Consider the following 23,508-nt stretch of genomic DNA (forward strand, 5'->3'; position numbering starts at 1 on the left):
TTCATTGTATACTTTGCTTTTCAATTTTTAGTCATTACTGTAGCTATAATAGATTTTATTAAGAATTACCTCTGATGATTAGAACATTAACAAGTGAACACTTTTATACATGCATAATTTATTGGTCCAATGATTTGACCGAGTTTGGTAGTTTTTTGTTTTCATGTTAAGTCCGATATCAACTGAAGATTTAAAGTTAAAAAACCTTCTGTGTTCAGAATAGAGAATTCCATAATATGGTAATTTACTTTATTACCTCTGAAGCTTTGGTCAAAACATAAAAGCAGAAGTTCCTTGAAATGAAACTGCAGTTTAAGGGTATTTTAACTATTATAGATCTGTTATATTCTGTTAAATTAAATGTTTCTTTATGTAAATAAGCTCACTACTTATAAATAACATTCATGTCTAAAATCATATTTTTACTTTGTAAATGTAAATAATAAATTTTCTGTTAAGTTCAGTGGATCAATAAAACTAAAATATTAACTCTAGCTTTATTGACTTTCTTTCATAGAATATGTTGTAGCTCTGTAAAATATGGTAAATCTCATGAATGTTTGAAATGATGATGAAAAGTGAAAATATTTTGAAAGAGTTGTGTGTATCAAATACAGTAATTCACTTTTTTGTCATGAAGCTAGAATTTTTTTCTTTATAATAAGTTTCATTGTATTAGTCTCATTGCTTGAAATAATGTTTATCAATAAAATAAAATTATCCTTAACATTTCCAAATAATTGAAGTTAAGTTTTTTGTCAGATAGTAACTTTCAATGTTTTAAGTCATTTGCACTTGTAATGCATTTTTTTTTCCTTTTATGTTGAGTGTAATAACGGGAGTTGATGTAAAGGTTCTAGAGCAAGTGTAGATTTGTTTTTATTTATTTCAAAACATTTTTCATGTTATGTTGTGCAGGTATGATCACTGCAGTAGTTTTAGTACCAAGAACACACACTTAGTTTGTTTTTTTTTAATCCTTTCCTTGATTTGTAATACACTTACATGCACAAAACTCACCACCTTTCTGATATTCATTAGGTTTTGGTATTTTTTTATAAAATGTACTTGGGTTATCACAAATTTAATTAACGTGAAATATTTATAAAATATTTAGTTTCTAGAATAAAAGAGTTACTGCTGTATGTGTTTTTAACCAAACAAACATGGGCACAATGTGTTATACTCTTTCTTGCATGCTAGCACGAACCTAGCACCTCTGAGTTGGATGAAACAGTAAGTCTAGTTTCTTCTTGTGTATGTAATATTTTTGTTTCATCATCCTAATGTATCAGTGTACTCACTGGATCTGCAACTTCATGTTTTTGTTGATATAAACAATTTGGATCTGTTCAGTGGTTTTTGTACATCAGTTTCAAATATTTGAATAAAGATTTTTGTATTTTCTTTTATTCAGTCATTCTTATATTTATGTTTATCTTATTGTTATTGTTCCTGAGAAGATAACTTGTTTTAAATATCTCAAGACTTGAAGATGGAGTATTGAGAGTAATTTTTTTTAATAAATGAATATAACCCAACTGGAGGATAAGAACAAGATCAGTACATTGCAATGTTAGTTCAAATAATATTTAAAATATTTTTAAAAAATTGACATTTACATTGTAATATGAATTTCATGTATTGTCATTTTTTTCTCTATTTGTAGTATATGATCTTTTCTTACCCCAACAATTTTATTGGCTGATTTGGTTTCCATTCTCATCTTTATTTTCAGGTTTATCCTTTACTCTCATGCTTTATATATTTTGCTGTCAGAGTGGAATTATTTTTTTTTGTGGTGTTGCATAATTGTTCAATGATGTGTATCAATACAGACTTAAAAGGTTCTGTATTGATGAGGCCAAGTGCAGTTTGTTGGTTAACTTGCCAGTATGTGAATCTGGCACATACTGTGCAAGTATGTGGATTGCATAGTTCACATCCTGTTTATGCAATAAGAATAAAAAAATGTGCTCTACACTTTAGATCTATGGGTACATCATAAGAGTGGTTAAATCTAAGTATTTTGGCAGGTACAAGTAGCCCAAGAGTTCGTGGTTGGTGGTTTTAACTAGCTGCCTTGTCTTTAAACTATTAATACGTAACTATGGATGGTTAATGCAGATAGTTTTTGAGCGACTTTGTGCAAACACCTGAAATCAGTTCTATAACAATATTGGTTTAGTATTTCTGTCCAAATGAATAAAATACTTTGTGATACACATACTGACCACTCTTTACTGAGGAACCTCTCAATGTCTGATTAGGCTTTCTTCTTTCTGTTAATATCACATTCTGAAATGATGGGCTCCATCTGAGATCTGATTGTGTCATAAGAAATTATTGGTATTAGTATTCAACAGTACAGCTCTCAGTACTTAAGGTCAAAAAAAGAGGAAGTTGTCTAACAGTGGAGCTCTCAACAGGCAAAATTTCAATGGAGATATTCAGTAAGATTCAGATCTGGCAATTTAAATAGTTTTAAGGGAGGATGTCTGAAGTCAGTATCATGCTTGAAGAACAAAGCCTAGATGATTTTAGCATGAGTAATTGAGACATTGTTACTCTTGGAAGGTTTATGGTCCTATGATGCACTTCAAGCATACTAGTATGAATCTAATCATCTATGATACTTAAGTAACTTCTGAAATCTACTTGACATTACAGAGGGACTAGATGACACAGACTCCCCACCCCATCATCACACTTCAACTTGCAGCTTGAACTGTAAAAACCACCCATTTTAGACCATATGATTCATGAAGTTTTCCACATATTATACTTCTCTTTATGCATAATAGAATTAAAGGGGATTTATCCAACTGCAAAATGTTTTCCCATTCATTAACCCTTGGTGTGGATTCCTGTACTTAGTGAGGGGACTATTCTATTATTTCAGTTTACCTCCTCTGGGATCTAAACATCCATCAACTTGATTCTGTGCATGGTAACCTGTGAAGGGGAGGAGAGGATCCTGGTGGTTGAAGGGTCCAATCTTAACACACCACTTTGGCCTACAATTCCTGTAGATGGGCAGCTTTGGGATAGCCCCCCTAGGGTCAGTTGGCCAGTCCACTTTGGCTAGGGTCAGCCAAGTACCAGTGTTGGATGTTCTCATCAGGTGCTGTGGACATTCTTTCTGATGCTGATGTTTGGGTATAATGCTCACAAAACCCTGGCATTGCTGCAGTTTCCTTGTTTCGCATTGTAGTGCATCCCCTCATAGGGCTCCATGGTAGGTGGGGCCAGTGAGCAATGAAAAATTATTTTTTTTATTAAGGATCCTCCAAATAAAAACTTAAGTAGTGAAAAACAGTCCATAGGTAAATGACCATGTCTTTAAGATTCTGAGCAGCAATCTTCAACATCTGTAACACCTGTTGTACTTCATTTTCTTATACTGCATTCTCTTTCAGACAAACCATTAGGGCAGATGTCTTCCTTTTTCATTCAGAAGGGACTAGACGACTTGCTTGCTCTCCAAAGTCAATCAAAATACTTCACTCTGGTGACATATTGGTGGAAACATTCACATTTCAATGCAGTGAACTCCTCTTGCATTCAAAGGTGATTGGGGATATACCTATTGGGGTTACACCTCATGCTACTTTGAATTCATCATGAGGAGTTATTGGTGAAAGGGATTTGAAGAACATCCCCAAGTCAGAAAGTCTCTCTTATTTCTCCACCCAACAAGTTTTTGCAGTGAGATATATCTCCGCTCGCAAAGATGGAATTATAATGCCAACCAGTGTCCTAATTCTGACATTTACATCACCATGTCCCTCTGCCACCATCAAGCCAGGTTATCTTAATTTCAAGGCATGGCCATTCATTACAAATCTTCTCAGATGTTTCCAATGTCAGTGGTTCTGTCACTCGAAACATTATGTTGTGGTTCCTTCATGTGTGCTCATTGCGGTGGCAAGGACCATGATGCCTATGAGTATGAAACAGACCCTCATTGCATCAACTGCAATAGCTCTCACCTATCCTACTTTTTTCTTTCCCTAAATGGTTAGAAGAAAAAGAAGTGCAGCATTTGAAGATGATTCAAAACATTACATATCTTGAGGCTCAAAAGTTGCTGTCCATTGCTTCATTTCGGATGTATGCTGCTGCATTTCATTCCACTACTACAGTGGACGTGTAGATGGATCTCTCTGTGCCTCCAAAAGAATCATTTTCAAAACAAATGAAAAGTCTTTTGGCCTCCATAGTTAAAAATGTTGATGAATAAACATCAACACCCATCTCTGTCCCTAACATACATTCCATCAAACACGAAGATCTACTTCCTTTGGTTCCAGGTATGGGCATTTCCTCCAGTACATCTTCTCCCACCCCAAGATACAAAATGGTCATTTGTTCATGTCCTCAGTCGCTGGAATTCTCTTTCAACAACAAAGACCTGCCCAATCAACCCAGGGTAGGATCCATGGAGGTCAATAGATCTTCCTCGAATAAGGACAATAAAGAAGAAAGATGTGGTCATAAACAGAAGGGCTTTCCACCAAATTAGCCTACACATAAATAAAAATGGCCACTATGATACAATGGAACTGTCTATGTTTACGTTCTAATCTGGATGACATCAAAGTAATGATTGCTTCCTACCATCCTGTATGTCTTTCCTTATAGAAAACATTTCTGAAGCCTACAGATACAATCACCTTTTGGCAGTACAGAAATGACAAGCTGTGTGATGGACGAGTGCATGTTGGTTGGTCAGCATGTGCCCATCCTGTCAACACACCCTTGGAGGCTGTAACCATCCATTTTTCCTTGGGTTGTACCATCACTGTTTGTTCTCTCTACCTGTTGCCTGGAGAGACCTATGATCAATCAGCCCTTAATGCTCTCATTGAACAGTTACTGTCTCCCTTTTTAATCTTGGGAGACTTTAATTATTATCAAGAGGGGATATTATCCCCTCTTGGGATGTGCTGATATTGATGGGAGGAGTTGCTTTGTGGAGCATGTGTTCTTTGATCACAAACTTTCTTTTTTCAATACTGGTTCTTTTACTTATTTTCATGCACCTAGTCAGTTTTTTACTGCTATTGAGCTCTCAGTTTGCTCCTTTTCACTATTCTCTCACTTTTTATGGAGGGTTGCAATACCCCATGAGACAGTGAACATTTTCCTATAATTTTGAGAGAGACTGGCCATGGTTCATGCCACCTGGCCTGCATACCTCGATGGAAGCTGGATTAGGCAAACTGGCCCTTTTTCACTGCTCTTGCAGAACTTGATCCTGCCATCATCTGTAAGCCATTAATAGATGACTGTATAGCAGCAGTAACTGACTGTATTATACAGGCAGCTGCTCAATGTATTCCTAAAACCTCAACACATTTTCCATGATATCCTCATCTGTGGTTGAATCGTGCCTGCCATAATGCATGGAAGGCTCAAAAACGAGTCTGGGATACTTTTTGTAGGTATTCCACACACTCGAACCACATTGGTTTCCAGCAGGCCCATGCACATACAAGGTGGGTAAAACATCAAAGCCAAAAGGACTTTTGGATTAAGTTCACAACCAGCATATCTTCTATCAACAGTTCCAAAGTCATATGTGACAAGATTCAAAAGGTCATGGGTAGTATAATTCTGTCCCACTCTTGATCTTGTTCTCTGATGGCCAGGAAGTAGCTGATACCCAGAGCATCACTGATACTCCAGGTGAGCACTTTTGCCAGGTATCTAGAACTTCTACTTCATCCTCCACCTTCTTAGCCATCAGGACTCAGGCAGGATGATCACCTCTTTCCTTTTGAGCTGATTGTCCCTATGACTATAATCATCTCTTTACATTGGTGGAACTCAAACTGTATATTAAACAGCAGCTACTGACTGCCCTCAATCATTTACAGAAGTGGACCACAGCAAACAGCTTTAAATTCTCTCTCTCTAAAACCATTTGCATGCACTTTTGCTGCCAACGAGGTATTCACCCTGGTCCTAAACTCCATATCGGTGAAGTTGGGCTGCCTGTGGTCCCTGGTGCTTATCTTTGACCATAAGCTGACCTTTATACCACACATCAAGCAGCCACGGGTCAAATGTACAAGAGCACTGAACATCCTCCATGTCTGCTCTTCCACTACTTGGGAAGGGGATCGATGTTTTGTGCTAAAGATATATCATGCTCTTATTTGATTGAAACTCAACTATGGATCACTGGTCTATGGCTCTGCCAGGACCTCGGCCTTAAATACACTGGACCTCATTCATCATCAGGGACTTCAGCTTTTGAGTGGAGCTTTCTGCACTTCCTCATTTCAGAGTTTATGCACAGAGTCTCATGAACCTCCTCTTCACCTACATCATTTGCAACTGTCTTTACTGTATGCGGCCCGGCATGGCCAAGTGTGTTAAGGGGTTCGACTTGTAATCCGAGGGTCACAGGTTTGAATCCCAGTTGGACCAAACATGCTCACCCTTTTAGCCGTGGGGGCATTATAAGTGATGGTCAATCCCACTATTTGTTATTAAAAGAGTAGCCCAAGAGTTGGCGGTGGGTGGTGATGACTAGTTGCCTCCCCTCTAGTGTTACACTGCTAAATTATGGACGGCTAATGCAGATAGCCCTCGAGTAGCTTTTGCTCAAAATTAAAAAAACAAACAAAACAAATAAACTTTACTGTATGCTTCAAAACTTTGTTCCTTACAAAAGCATTCCATGTAGGGTTGTGTTTTCTTTCCTTGGTGGGCTATGCTTTTTCAAAACAAACAAACTGCTATTGCAACTTTTGGCTTTCATACCCATGCACAGTTGGATGAATTGGGTCTGTCCTTGGATAACATTGCTGTATCCACTGGTCAGTCCACCCCACCATTGCTTCTTAGTCCCCAAACGTGACCTGTTCTTAAGTCATTTGAGAAAAGCAAACACTCCCAATTGGAAATACTGTCTGTTATTTGCTGAATATCTCTCAAACATCCATTCCTATTTATACAGATGGTTCAAAATAAAGTGACTCTGTTGGCTCTGCCATAGTTTGTTGTGGTTCTGTGGTTGCATGCAGAATCCCCTCTACAGCTTCTGTGTTCACTGCTGAACTGTATGCCATTTCTCTTATCCTGGATCACATAGAACCTAAGCAGTATTTAAATTGCACCATTTATACTGAATCACTTAGTTCTCTACTGGTCCTGGAATTGCTTCACGTTGGTTCACACCCTGTTGTCGCCGATACTCAAAACCGACTAGACCCTTTCTCTTTAACATCTACTTCTTTCCAGTTTTTCTGGATATCGAGCCTCATTGGTATTCGTGGGAACGAGTTCGCCAACACCGCAGCTAAATCTATCTGCTTTGGCACTATCACCACTGGGCCTGTTCCATACATTGACTATGGTCCTGTATTCAAGTCTCGGCTCCATACCAGTTTTCAGTCAACTTGGAGTGAACAATGTGAAAACAAGCTTTTCCACATAAAACCCCCTACTGGAGTTTGGCCATCTTGGTTCCTTAAGGATTGGAAAGAGGAAGTTGTTCTAACTAGACTATGGTCACAGTTTTTTAACTCATCATTTTATTTTATCTGGAACTGATGCACCAATGTGTAGTTTGTGTGAAACTCAGGTCACAGTAAGCCACATTTTACTATCTTGCAGTCTCTCATTTTAAACGTTTTGTCCCAAGGTTTATCTGTAACATTAGACAGTGCTATTGGCAATAGTGACACTGTCCACCTTAGAAATGTTTTAGTCTTTTAAAGGCCATTAATCTTTTTAGTGCTATTTATGTTTTTTAATTCATACATTAGACCTTTTTTTAATGTTATTCCCTTTTAAGTGTGATTTTAAATTCAAAAATGGATGTAATGTCAAATAACTTGAAAAGAGGACTGGACTGGAAAGGCTAACTTCACGTATATAACGCTGAAGTTTGAACTACCTGTTAGTCATCCTGGTGAATTATAATAATTAAAATTTTGATACAAGTCATTTAAAACTTGTATTACTTTACTTTCTGAAAATGATCGTAATGTCAAATAACTTGAAACTGGACTGGAAAGGCCAAGTTCAGGTCACTGACATTACTTTTTGAACTTATCCATTTGTGTCATCCTGGCGAGTTATGATAATTACAGTTATGTTACAGAAAGTCCTTTACAACTTGTATTACTGTAGAGTTTGTCTTACTACTGTAGACTAGATGTAAATATTGAATTTAATGTTATTTATGTTTTTAATTCAAAAATTAAACTTTGTTTTGTTTTATCTTAATTCCCTTTTATGAATTTTGATAATTTTATTTTAAGTTTAACTTTTTACTAGATGTTTGGTGCAAATAGCCTAGTTGCTTTGTGCCAAAAAACACTAAACCAATGGACTGACCAACCCAATCATTAATGGTCCACTCTTGTCTCTTCACTCTACACAGCAGCCTCTCCTGTGTTCTTTTTGTATGCTGATATCAGTAGTTATACAGTGGTTATATTTTCTCATCAGACATCCAATTCTTAATATGTGGTATAAGCTCTTATGGTATAGGTATTTATATTGTTGATTGAATTAGTAAATTGTTTCATTTCTAGAACTCCTTATGGTCCTCTTTATGTGCTACAAACTGCTGTCTGATACTAGTCTTTTACAACCACATTTTTGCCTACTGGCAGAGATTCTCTCTTTGGCTGACCAGTCATGCATCTGTGAACAAACTAGTCTTCACCCAGTGAAAGTGCCTTACAGATGGAAACACATGCTAGGTTGTTTCTAATGATTGTCCATTACTGGAATAAAACAAATCCTTGACTCTACCTATTGACAACATGTTTAAATCACTGCAGCAATGTTATTATAGACATTCTATAATTATATGCATCACTGTGTGATTGACCTAAATTGAATATTCTTTTGTTACAGTGATTACAGAAAAGTTTTGAAAGCTGTAATTGTTTCTAATACAGACAGTATTGTTTGTTTTTCTCATTTCTTAAAATACCTACTAATGAAATTTATCCTAGTGAATGATTGTCTGGAGAGTGATCATTACTACTAGCACAATTTTCTAAGTAGCAGAGTGTCTGTGGCTAATGTTATAAAAGGTTTAGAGTTTGTAAATGATCTTATTGTTTTGTGTATTTAACATTTTGTAGCTGTTTATTTTGCATGCTTTCACATCATCTTTCATGTTTATTTTGGCAATTCTTTAAATATAAAATTTGTAGGTGGTAAATATTTCTTTTAAACACTGTGGTTTTGCATGTCAATTTTCATGTAGAAGTAAGAATTTTATTAATATAGGGAAATGCCCATCATTAAAAATTGTAGTTTGTTGATTGATACAGTTTAAAATATGCTCAAAAAGGTTGAAATTATTTAGGACTGTGGTTGATATATTTCTTTCTGGTATAGTAAATTCTTTCAAATGAACTAAAATTTGTATGCTAGGATATAATGGAGTAACCTCAACATTTTTTAAATATAATGTACAAAGTTCTCTGCAATAATTTATGGTAGAGAATATAATAAAACATTTTAAGATTTTTGAATAGTAGAACATTATTAAAATATCCTGAAAGTAAATGTATTGAATATTTTCCAAGAAAGACTGAATATTTGTTGTTTTTATTTTTTGACCCAAGTTTGTGAGGGAAAAAAAAGCTAAAAACATTTGAAATATGACACATGGATTACATAATTAATATTAATTATTTGTTTTAAGTCATTTGAGATCTGGAATTCATCAATTTGGAAGTTTATCATAACAGTGAAAATTCTTGAGTATAAATTTAACAGTATGAGATTAATTTGTTTACAGTACATGTACACATCAATGTAAAGTATGTAAAACTGATGGTGAATTAGCACAAGAGATTAATAGCTTTATCTTTTCTTTTACTATCATTTGAGAATTAATTTTATTCCTTTTCAGAGAAAATGTGATATGTATTGGCCTAAAGAAGGAAATGAAGTCTACGGCATCATTCAAGTGAAGATGATCAATGAGGTTACCATGGCAACTTACACACTTCGTACCTTTACTATTCGAAACCTCAAGATTAAAAAAGTAAAAACAAATTATGTGGTATAAGTAATGGAATATGTAGAATCACCTTTGTTATGTGCTTCTCTAAATCAAATAAAGAGAAAATTGATTGATGTCAGGAATTAAGTATATGTTGTAGTAACGATTATTTACATATTTAACCCTTTCACAGTGGGCTCAGTACAAAACACGAGTTTATCTATATAATTGTACATTATTGGACTATAAATTTTAATACAACATGTGTATCTTCATAAAATTGGGTAGACTTTATATATAAAGTAAAGATTACAAGTTTTTTGTACCCAAAAAATCATATTTTTAATTTAAAATTTTTACTAAAGATTCATTTGTTAAACTAGTCTGTTTCATTACTAGTATTAGTGCAAAGTGATTTCATGCTATGATTAAAAACTACTTTTGTTCTAAAAATCCCAAATTGTATTTTTATAATCTCTAAAGCCTTATAAATACATTTCAAACATATATTTTCAATAAGACTTTATATTTTGTTATTTTCTATACTCTAACTATGCGAGGTCTGTCACTTGATCAACCTTGTAACCATCATAAAAAATAGGAAATAAATATAAATTATGTTTGTTTCGTGTTAGAATGAATACATATTATAACATGAAAATACAAATATTTAGTCTTAAGTATGTTAAGTCTCATAGTGCTATATATGTATATTTATTATTTTTCATTATACTGACCTTCCATTCATGCCTACCTAACATTACATAACTTGCACTGACATAGTTCACATGCACCCAGGTCACATATCCAGTAATATAAAACTGACCTTTAGCCTTCTCTGTTTGGCTGTGTTATAGTGGACTAGTATTTTGTAATACACAGCCACATTTCAATTATCATACATTATATATACATGTATAAAGATTATTACTATTTAGAAATAAGTATTATTGAACTTATTTTTCTTAAAATATAGAACAATAAATCAAGAAGTAAAACAAACAGTTATCTCTTCTTGCACATGAAGGATATCAAATGACATTTTTGAGTTTTTTTATACATATGTAGTTAAATAACCGAAAAAATCATAAATTAATTACAATGCCTCCATCGAATTTCCCCATAATTTATTAAGATTACTAACCAAAATTTATTTAGATTTTATAAAATATGATACTTCAAGACACAATCTACCTCATTGAAATCTTGGATCAAAAGAATGCAAAATGGCAGAGAAAACCCATTCTTGGGACATTGTAAATTGTTGATCGGTTATTGGCATGTTATAATAAAGTAAGTTTATGTAAGGGACCATTTCCATTTTGAGTGTTGAACGGGGACACTGTTTGATTCAGAACACAAGCCATATTTTAGCAAAATAAAGATGTAAAGTTCTTATTTTATAATCTAACTTGTCAGTATTAGTAATTTAAGTACCTAATTTGTGTAAAAGTATAGAATCAATATTTTGACATCACGAACATCTAAGTTTAAACAGTGCTGCATTCAACATACCTCAAGACTCACTAAAATCTATATTTAGATTATTCTTTTAAGATTTTCAATTAAAATATTAACTTGTATATAATATTAATAAGTCTGAATTACAATCTACAATTTGATTCCAAACTTACTGACATAAATTCATAAAATAGTACGTCAATAAAATTTTGAATGCAAGTCAACAAATGCAGTGACATGGCCTTCGACCTCTGCCTTGTTGTGAAAGGGTTAACTTTAATGACAAACTCACATTACCTTAAATTAGTGCTAATTGAAGTGTGTATGAAAGGTAAAGAAAAAATACATTATCAATGTAAAGCAGTTGTAAATTTGTAAGTAACTTGAAATTACTGTGATAGGGTATTGCATCATTTTAATGCATTTTTTTCATGTTTTATGTGAAATCCATCTGACATCAGTGTTTGCAGTGCATTTATATAGTCATATAATTGTAATGACTAAAGATTATTATAAAATGAAAGTTATTATTGTTTGCATATTAATATTACACTTCGATATTAACATAATTTATGGTTATGTATGTTAACACGTATGTGTAGGTATATTATTATAGTGACTTGAATTTAACATCATTGTATTGTTTGTTTTAAGTTCTTGGTTTAGAAAATGTTCTTACCCATATAAACTATATGATGTACAAATATTAAAGTTTTAATCTTGTCCCAGTTGGGTATGTGATTAAAAGATAATGTTTCTTTGTGTGTGTATGTGTGTACATATATATTGTATTAGAAACGGTCAGCCGAGAGAACAGTATACCAGTATCACTACACCAACTGGCCCGACCATGGTGTACCTGATCATCCTTTGCCTGTTTTGAGTTTTGTGCGCAAATCTTCTGCAGCTAATCCTGCAAATGGAGGTCCAATTATAGTTCACTGCAGGTGTGGATAATAGAAAATATATGTCTGTAGCATTGTTACATATAGTTAAAACATTATTAATGTATATCAGTATGTTATTAACCAATTAAAGGTATTCTAAGGTTTATGATTTTTATCAGGTTAAATATAAAATAATTCTTAAGTTTAAGTCAGGTATATTTTGAGATTTAGTGTTTTTTACTTGTGAGTTCATGTCCTATCAGTATTAGTATTGATACTGTTAAGCTATATATATGTTTCTTCTAATATCATTACTGTTAAATATTAAATATTTTTAAACTATTATTGTTTTAGTCAAGTTTCATGAATTAATCAAGAATTTTAGTGTTTTTTTAAATGTTTATTTTAAACAAGGTATGGTGTCAATATGTTATTTCTCATGCTGGAATTAGCTGAACTAATAGTATTTTTGCATGATATATTTCCAGTGCTGGGGTTGGTAGGACTGGAACATATATAGTTATTGATGCTATGTTAAAGCAAATCAGTCACCGACAGAGTATAAATGCATTTGGCTATCTAAAACACATACGACAGCAGAGGAACTTTCTGGTTCAGACCGAGGTAAGGTTTGACAGTGCAACAAAAAATGTGTGACAAAGACTATGCAAATTGAAAAGCCAGTAAATCATTTTATTTTGCCAAAAACCTAACATTGATGTTAAAATAGCATTTACATGTAATCATTATTTAAGTACTTGTTATGTCATATTTCATTCTTAGATATATTTTAATTTAGTGCAGTTTTAATAATGTCTTTACAGTTGACTGCTTTTCCCATGTTTATACAAGATATTAAAGTGTGTTTCAGTATTTTTTATTCTTTTAAACAACATCACAGAGTTATATTTTATCTTAGTCAAACCCATTAAACCTCCCACCATGTCTTCACTGTGCATATCACAAACTTTTTGGTGACATACATTCAAAATTTAATCAAACTACTTTTTATTTATACCAGACCAATTACTAAAGCATAAACTCAGCTAATAATCCATATTCTAATAGTACATACCTTTTATGATCTTAATTGTGTAAGGCAATATTCAGAAGAAAAAAAAATCATAAATTTACCTCAGTGTAAGAAATGTGATATTTTTTCTAATTTATTTACTACTGCTCAAATAAGTACAAAATTTATTGTAACTTGCTCACTAAAATTTTCATCACTGAGACAAAACATAATTTTTACAGTCTTCAATATTGTTTGGTTACAGAGTTATAAAATAGAAAATCAGACCTCCTTTGTTACATCTTCTCTTTCAAGATTTGTTAATAGTTCCTTTTTACATTTAATGATATATTATTTATAACCAAAGGAAGCCTAGGTTTTCATTTTTCAAAATCTGATTACTGAAAGTAAAAATTAAAAGAATAAAACTACTTTACTTCATCTCAAATTTTATTTTCATAATCTCTAAAACTTCCAATAGATTTCAGTCTTAACATGAAAATCATTTTTTACTCAGACTAACCAAAGTAAAGAATAAATATATTCACAGTTAAATTTTTTTTTAGTTTATTGAAATCTGACTTTTATACATGAAAGACTTATAAGATTTATGTAGATGTGTGTTAGTATAATATTTATAATATACTATACTTTCATTATCCTAATCATGATACTTTTTAAGTTATGAGGAATAACTACTCACGATGCAGGGGTACGAACACTTTCTGTCGTAACTGTATACTGGCAGTACAAGTGTGGGCGATCTATTAGAAAACATCGGCAGATATTCTGAAAGTTTATCTTATTTGTAAGCCGCCAGCAACATTGACAGTTGAACTGAAAGTTTATGTGTTAACAAGGTACTAATTAGTGCTGACAGACACATTAAAAAATTCATATGCTCACCAGTTATATACACTGACAGTTTATCTGTTGACAAGCAATGTTGCACCACAACTAGGTGCACTGACAGTTAACTCTTAATTACAGGTCAGTTAAATTTACTGAACTCTCATAACCACTTTGTACTCCTTCTAGTTTCCATACTATAACTTTTGATACAGTATTTATTTCTTCACAAAATTTGGCAGACATTTATTAAACATTACAATTTTAATGAAGTGTTTTTACTAAAAATTTGTTCATGAATATATATATAACTTATATAGATTTTCTTTCTTTTTCCTACTGTTCTGAGTGCAAAGTGATTTCCATGTCCTGATTACAGAATACTTTTCTTTGACACAAAATTCTCAAATTTCATTTGCATCATTTAAACACTTCCTTAACCCTATCCACCCTGGTATTTTTTTATTGCTCATAACATAAAGTTTTAGTGTCTTATGTTAAAAATTTTATGAAACTATGTTTTGCTTGTTATATCAATTACAATAGCATAAAATCTTAGCTAATAATTCATATTTTAATAGTATATAAGTTTTAAGTTCTTAATTCTACATGACAATATTTTTAAAAAATCCTTAATTTTCCCTAGTCTGACACACATGACATGTTTTTTCTTAGCATGTCATTATCTCTATTTTATCCACCACCCCTTGAAAAAAGTAGGAAATCGAATGAAAATTACTCTATGAAATTGTCATTGCTCAGATAAACCACATTTATAGTCTTGAACTTTGTTTGGTTACAGAGCTTTTGAATAGAAAACCACACCCCTCCTGACACATCCTCTCTTTCACAATTTATTAATAGTTCACTCTTATGTTTAATTATATAGTAGCTATAACCAATAGAAACTCAAGGTTTTTGTCTATCAAATAACATAATGTTATGTTTTGAACTGTTAAATACCAATTTTGCTCAGAGTACTAAAATTATTCCCAATAGAAAGTTAATAACTACCAGAATTTGTATTGACTGTTGTTGTAGAGTTAGAAAGCCAGAAAAATTTTGAGACACAAGAGAATTTCTCTACTTTTTTGCATGTTATTAGTCTATATTATTTGTAGCATTATTTAATTAAATAAAAATTAATTATCAGGTCATCCCTTAAGTATTGTCCAATTTTAGGTTCAGAAAAAAGAGAAAGGATTTTATATAATCAATAATATATATTCCATTATTATTAATTAACTCCTGTTAATGATTCACAATCTTTGGAATGCCATTTCTGTAAAATTCTTGGGGTTCAGTGGAAAAGAATGTAGAGAGGGTAGTTTGACATTTTCATGTTCCAAGCTCTTTGCCAGTCTAGCTCTTCAATTTTGTAGATGTGATCCTTGCTGTATCAGGTCATGCATTATCCAGGTGTAATGAAACACCTTTACAATTGATCAAAGCATGCCTCTTTTCTTTCAGTGCAACATTCAAGTGCTTTAACTGGTGACAATAGAAGTCTGATGTAATTGTTACATTGAGTGACAGCAATTCAAAGTGGATCACACCAACAATATCCCACCAAATCTTAACAAGAATTTCCTAGGATGGAGGTCCATTTTGGGCTATGCTTTAGCCAGTTTACCTGCACTGAGCCATTGTCTGCAGCACTTCACATTTTTATACAATATCCATTGTTCATCTCTAGTCACTAACCTGTCCCAGAAAGGTGAGTTACATTCATGTGAGTTGCTGTAAGGTTGGCTTCTGTCAAATATGGAGGATCCATTTTCCAAGTTTTGACACCTTTCCAAGCTGTTGCAGATGATGGTGAACCTTTGAATGGGTTGAATTAAGCTTCTGTGCTAGTTTTTCAACTGTTACAGCACAATCTTCATCAGTGTAGCCAGCAGCAAGTCATCATTAAACTCAACAGGACAACCTGAATGTGGCACATCACTTAAACTGTAGCCACCTGATCTGAACTTGATGTAGCCACCTGATGTTTCATTAGTTTCTGCTGTGTTATTGCCTTTTTTAAATTCATAAAATGTTATATACCTAATGTGCTCCTTAGACACATCCATCTTCATAAGGGTTTATTTGATTAATGATCTGATAAAGTAAAATTTGGTTAGTTTCTTTTATTTGTCTGAACATTTTTATACATGTCCTACTACATATTTTAGTCATTAAAGCTTTCTACAAAGACAGAAATGATAATGCACTTTCTGTATTAAATTTTTGGACATTACATATGGGATGACCTGATACAATACTATGAGTAGTATAAAAAAGTTAGGGTTAACTTTCTTCAACAGCTGAGGGTAAGAAAAAAAACGATTTGATAAGTATTTTATTTCTTGATGTTCATGTTTATTCTTTATGTATTATTATAAAAGTAACTAAAATGTAAAAATAAGAATATTTTCAGATTAGTTAAAAATTAGATTAAGTAAAATAAATAATAACAATAAAATATAGTTATAAAAAGATGTATACTGTTATGAATTTAGAGCTAACTAGGATAAACAAATATGGTTTCATATTACAACATGAGGTCATTATATAAAGAAATAAGGTGTTTTTTTTTGTTAGGTTAGAGGAAATAACAGATATAAACAATCAAGTTTTAGTGAAAAAAATAACGTTTGAAGTGTATTTAAGGGGTCTTAAGGATTACACAAAGGTAGGTTGAGAATTTTGAGATAAAGAAAAGTATTTTTAATTTTAACATGAAAATTACTTTGTACATGAAGTAATCAAAGCAAATACTCAATATTTTCAAGGGCAAATCATTATTTTATTTTATTAACAATACTTCACTAAGAAATGTGATTTTTTTGTATGTGAAAACTTATTATGTTAAGTGAAATACTGTCAAATTTTGTGAAGATACCCTATATTGAAAGTTAAAGTATTGAATCTACAAAGACTTTAAAAAACTGAAAGAGGTCACATTGTCGGTTATATAGACTGACCCTGTATTGAAAGAGCTAAATATCATAACATTATATGGATTTATTATTTTTATTATAATAATTTTTTAAATGAAATAATTCAATAAACCACATAGAATAATAAATGCAAAAGTGTTGCTGTATCCCTTAACTACTGCAATTTTTCTGACTTTCAAACTATATCACAAGAGGTGTGACAATTTCATTCAAGCTATCAGTGTGTTTCCTATGGGAATGAAATTTGAACTGGAACTGAAAAAAACAGAAAATAAAGTTAGTAAATACATCATTTGATAAATTAAAATCTTGGCTTTCTATGGTTATAAATGACAGAATATGAAACGTTAGATAGAACTATTGGCATATTCTGAAAGAAAGGATGTGGCAAGAAGAGTCTGATTTGCTATTTGATGGCTATATAACTAAACAACATTGAATGGTATGAAAATTACGCTTTGTCTGAGCAAAGACATCATCATAATGTGTAATTTACATTAAATTTTGTACTTCTTGGAGGAGTGGTAAATAAATTAAAAACATAAAATTTGTATATTATTAAAATAAGGATTGCTTGCTACATTTTTTGGTATACTTATTGGTATACCAGGAAAAGAAAGTAGTTGAATTAAAATTTGAATGTAACTCACTAAAAACTATGTGATACATGAAAGAAAAATGCCCTTAGGAGAGGGTTAACTTGTTGACAAGCTATAATTCACTGGTTATATATACTGGCAGTTCCTGTCTTAAGAGGCTACGATTAACCACAGCTAGGTATATTGACAGCTCAAGCATTGACAATCTATTGTTAACCACAAGTAGGTAAATGACAGGTCATGTATTTATAAGGTAGAATTCACCTCACCCAGATAACAGTGACAGTTCATGTGTTGATGAGCTATAATTCAGAACAACTAGATATACTGTATTAGCAAGCTAGATTTCACCACATTTGATACAATAACAGTTCATATATTAACAGACTATAATTGACTAAAACTAAATTTACTAAGAGTTGAAGTATTGAACAAGCACCAGGTCACCACACTTAGACACTGGTGTTTGATATAATGAAAACATAGAATTCACTAGATGATTAGAAGTTGGCTAATGTTACTCCTATTTTTAAGGGAGGTGATAAAATTTCTTTCAATAACTATAGGCCTATCAGTCTTACATCAGTGATGGAAAAGTTTGTTTTTGAAAGTCTGTTAAAAGTCATTTAACCCTTTTGCTATGAGCTTGATATAACATGCACAAATTCATATCACATTTGCACACTTTAAGTATTTATACTATAACTTGTGATTCAGTATGTGTATTTTTACAAATTTGGTTGACTTTTAGTAAAGATTGCAAGTGTTTTGTACCCCCCAAAAATCAGATTTGTTATTGAAGTATTTTTACAAAAGATTTGTTTGCAGAAATATTGAGTCTATTCCATTACTAGTCTGTTTAAAAGACTATTCTTTATCTCAAAACCTCAAATGTTATTTGTCTAACCTCTAAAACCTTCTAAATAAATTTCAAATTCCGTTTTCAGTAAGACTTTGTATTTTGTTTTATTTTCTCTACCCTAACTCTGTGGGATCTGTCAATTTGACCGACCTCATAACCCCCATAAATACTAATCTTCTTAAATTTATTGAAGAGTTTACTGCTATCATAGATGAAGAGTATAGGTAAGAATTTGGTGTATCTGGATTCTCAGAAACCATTTGATTGGGTGCCATATAAAAGGCTTATTAAAATAACATTATCTCTGTAGATATTGGAAGATAGGTTGGCTCATTGGACAGAAAGCTAGCTGGATGAAAGAAAGTAGAGGTTAAAGAGTAGAAAATTATAAATGGGGTTCAGTCAAGTTGGATTAATGTTGCAGTTAGATTACTTCAGTAACTATAGGCCTATTAGCCTAGCATCAGTAGTGGGAAAGCTTGTTTTACAAAGTCTGTTAAATGTCATTTATAGCTTTTGTTACAGGGTTATTATAACAACTCTGTAGATACAACCTAAGATCTTAGGTTGCATCGGCATAGGTAGTGTATACAGGTTTAGAGGCTATAATTTCATTGTATAGGTCATTAGTTAGGCCACATTTGAAATATTATATTTTTATATAAAGACTCCTTATATTAGACAGTACATTGACTTGTTGGAAAGGGATAAGAGGAAGACTACTAGGATGATGTATGGGATGTAAAGGTTGTCATACAAGGACAGGTTAAGATCTCTGTCATTAGAGGGGATCTGAACAAGATATTTAAGATTTTTAAATCATTTTTCAGCTGAGACAGCTTTATTTTTCTAACAAAGTGGTTGGTTTATAGCTTGATAAATATTTGAGTGATCAGGACTGGTTTTATTTTTATTTTTCTGTTAAAGATTAGTGTATGAGATGGTCTAGATGGACCAAAAAGTCATTTATTGTACTTAAATTATATATAATATGTAATAGTTAGCTTGAGAGTCCATCAGTGTCTTTACAAGATGCAGTTCATGTGTTTATAAACTATAATTCGCCATAACCACATACACTGATAGTTCATGTATTTACAAGCTACAATTCAAAACAACTAGATACACCAACTATTACTTCTTTGACAAGTTTTTAAACAGTGTAAACAGGTACACAGGCTATCCATGTCTTGATCAAAGCATAAAAACATACAGATAGATATTCCTGGATTTCCTGACTTGAAAAGTGATAAACCTACCATATTTTTATAATGCATTACAGTTTTCATTGGACCCCTGGAATTAAATTTCACAATGACCTGTTTTCTTGTTTCTGTGTTCTTTTTTTAGGATCAGTATATCTTCATCCATGATGCTTTGCTTGAGGCTATTGAGAGTGGAGATACTGAAGTTTCAGGGAACCAGCTGCCTCGCTACATCCAGATGCTACAGACAGCTGAGAGTGTAGATGGAGAGAAGGGCCACTGGCCTTTACTGGAAAAACAGTTTAAGGTGAGGAGTAAGTAATAAGACTACAAGAGTAAACTGAATATACGTTTGTTTGCTATGCTTTTTATTACATACATAACTAAATTGTTTGTTTATCTTGTTACAAAGAAAAATATATTTGCTTATATAGAATATCAAATACCATAACATGACCAGCTGTAAACTAAGAATTGTAATTTTGAGATATACCAGCTCTCATCATCCAAAATAGTTTGAGAGCAAACAGTTACCTAATGTGTTTTATAAAGTGAGGTTTGCCAATTCATTGTTTTACTTCACAACCAAAATGCTAATTTTAACTATTTAATTTACTTGTTAACTACAGGGCTTAGTGCATTGCAACTACTATGTTACCACCAAAGTAACCATGAAATTAATCATGCTTTGACTTTTGATAATGTATGTGTATTTTTACATAATTTTGCTGACTATCAGGTAACATTACAAGGATTTTGTACATAAAGTATCAGATTTTATAATTATGTATTTTAATTAAAGATTTGTTAATGAATGTTTGCTTTTGAAACGTTGACTATCCAATATGCAAAGTAATTTTGATTTCAAGATTAAGAACACGTTTATTCATCTGAAAGTTGTCCAAACTCATAATCACTATAAAACATTAGGAAATAAATCTAAATAACCTTTTTCGTTTTAGAATGATAGCATATTATGTAACGGAAAACAACAGTTGTTTATTCTAAATAGCTTAAATGTTGTAAAAGTATACAATTATTTATATTTATTAATTTTTGTTTTATTCACCTTTGAATCATGTCTAATTAACTATCCCATCACACAAGTTGGAAATCGTGTGGCACATGCAGTATAATAAAACTGACTTTGATAAAGTACAAATGTTTTGCTCATCTTAGTCTTAATACTGTGTACCTGTGTTTTGTAAAATACAGTAACATTTCAATTAATATACTTTATATGTGTATAAAAAAATTGTTACTATTTACAAATAAATTCTTACTTTTCAGTTACTTTTCTTAAGACATAGAACAGCAAATAAAATATATATAAAAAATGATGATTTTTACTAACAATGTTACAAAGTTTTTGCACTTGCTAAGCCTCCTTAAACTTTGCACATGGATGATGTGAAAAATAATAGTTTTTGGAGGTTTTACTTATACATTTTTGAATAATAAGGAATTATAAATCACTATACCAGGACCACAAAATCCACTGCATTTGGATTTTTTTTTTAATATAATTTTCATTTGGAGTACTTACCTTGTTCATCAGATTTCAAACTCTCCAACAGTTATAATGACTTCATTTGTGTTAAGTTCTTTAAAATGACTGACAGGATTGCATAATTAAAAATAAGTGATTTTGATTGGCTATAAACATGTATTTGAGAAGCAAGCATGGAAGGTGGGTTCATTAAGTGTAATATTATTTATCTCTGTAAACAGAAAAGGTAGGAGAATTTTATTTTATATTATAGCTGTTCAAAGAGATAATTGTTTGCTTTACTTCTTTACTTATTTTCTATATTTTAAGAAGAATAAGTTTAATAATGTATTTCTAAACTGTAATAATCTATATACATATATAATGTATGATGATTCAAACAAGACTATATAATACAAAATATTACTTGTGAACTAAAACACAGTGTAGGGTAATAAAGGTGTTGGATGTTGTAGGCTCAAACACCCACATCTCTCTCTCTCCTAATTTCTGTTTCTATACCTATTATTTCTATTGCTAGTCTTTTACTGTATTTTTCTTTATGTGAGACTGGCAAATTGGTAATTTGAGCTTCTAATTCATTAAAAGCTATAGACTTTACATTTTATGTTGCCCACAATACAATCTAAGCAGAAGCAAAACATACACTGTACAGTGTGACACATAAAAAATCTATATTTAGCAACTTTTATAGCATTTATTTTTGAATAAAGAAATTAGTTATGATACTAAAATTTATACTATAAGCTAAAATGTGATTCCAAACTTGTGTATGTGCAATCAAAAATTAACAGTGAGATAAAAATTTGATTGTAAGTGTAGAAAACATGATAATGCGCTGTATGACACCTACCCATATGGAAAGAGTTAAATGGCATCAAATACCTTTTCAGTTCAAAAGAGCACAAATTATTTTTGTTGAGTGTTAAGGGGTTTTAAGAATGCATGAGTGGAAGTAAGAGAGAAAGCGTAACAATATAGTAACACTGTGTGTGAATAACGTTTTTAAACAATGATAAGTGTTGAATAGATTTTGTGGAAAGGTTACTTCCATGTTATAAAGAACCAGCTCAGCATGACCAGATGGTTAAGGCACTTGTTCCCTAATATGAGGGTCACAGGTTGAAATCCCCCATCATACCAAACATGCTCACTTTTTCAGCTTTGTAAAGCAGTCACCTTCTTACACCTGTCTGCAGGCAGTGTAGGGTAATAAAGGTGTGGGATGTTGTAGGCTCGAACACCCACATCTCTCTCTCTCCTAATTTCTGTTTCTGTACCTATTATTTCTATTGCTAGTCTTTTACTTTATTTTTCTTTATGTGAGACTGGCAAATGGAGGTTAAGACTGATAGATAGTGTATCCCCACCACAATGTGGGTCCTACTTCCACAGTCACCTCCAAAACCTAGGGTACATTTTATATCCCACATTGTAGCTTGTACCCTGGGATCCTTTCAATTAGTGCAGTATTTTTTATTTTTAACATGTTGGCTCCACATGATCCAATGGTGAGTTGTGCTCTATTTTTTTTTAAATGGCCATTTATCAGCTGGGACACAACAACTACACATACACTCTTCCTAAAAAAAAGTAATTGTAAAATGACTAGTGGGATCCTGGAAAGTATCTGCAAAATAGGCTTGGGAGCCAATATGTTAATTTATTTTTGTTTCAGCTTGTTTTTGGTTATAACAAACTAATATGATTAGTCAAAGGTTTGCATTTGCTGTTTTTATTGCAGTCCTTTCTTTTGACTTTGTTTACTTAACTCTGTCAGTATTACGTTTCTGAAATATATATATATATATTGAACCATAAAATTTGGTTAATATCTTCCATGAGCAAAATTTTCAAAGACTCGGCAATCTATGTCAAGCAGCAACCAAGTTCAAAGGTCATAGCTAGAAGAGATAATTGTTTGCTTTACTTCTTTACTTAGTTCTATATTTTAAGAAGAATAAGTTTAATAATGTATTTCTAAACTGTAATAATCTATATACATATATAATGTATGATGATTCAAACAAGACTATATAATACAAAATATTACTTGTGAACTAAAACACAGCCAAGATAGGTCACTTTCTGAAGGTCAGTTTTATATTATTGGATATGATAACATCAGTGCATGTGTGTGTCTTTGTAACTTCTGTATTGTTAGCCAGGTACAGCTGAAAGGTCAATATA

The 23,508-nt window shown here is 32.1% G+C and overlaps 1 protein-coding gene across 5 annotated transcripts in view; it reads left to right on the top strand.

Moving 5' to 3' along the window:
- LOC143253080 (putative receptor-type tyrosine-protein phosphatase mosPTP-1) overlaps positions 1-23,508 on the top strand; it is a 235,250-nt gene that overhangs the window by 194,018 nt on the left and 17,724 nt on the right. For all 5 annotated transcript variants that reach the window (XM_076506296.1, XM_076506298.1, XM_076506293.1 and 2 more), the window contains exons 16-19: positions 9,896-10,030; positions 12,245-12,396; positions 12,825-12,960; positions 19,954-20,115. In XM_076506296.1, the coding sequence (XP_076362411.1) occupies positions 9,896-10,030; positions 12,245-12,396; positions 12,825-12,960; positions 19,954-20,115 (585 nt within the window). The remainder of the gene's footprint in view (positions 1-9,895; positions 10,031-12,244; positions 12,397-12,824; positions 12,961-19,953; positions 20,116-23,508) is intronic.

Source organism: Tachypleus tridentatus, chromosome 6, assembly GCF_004210375.1.
Source record: "Tachypleus tridentatus isolate NWPU-2018 chromosome 6, ASM421037v1, whole genome shotgun sequence".
NCBI classification, from domain to species: domain Eukaryota; kingdom Metazoa; phylum Arthropoda; class Merostomata; order Xiphosura; family Limulidae; genus Tachypleus; species Tachypleus tridentatus.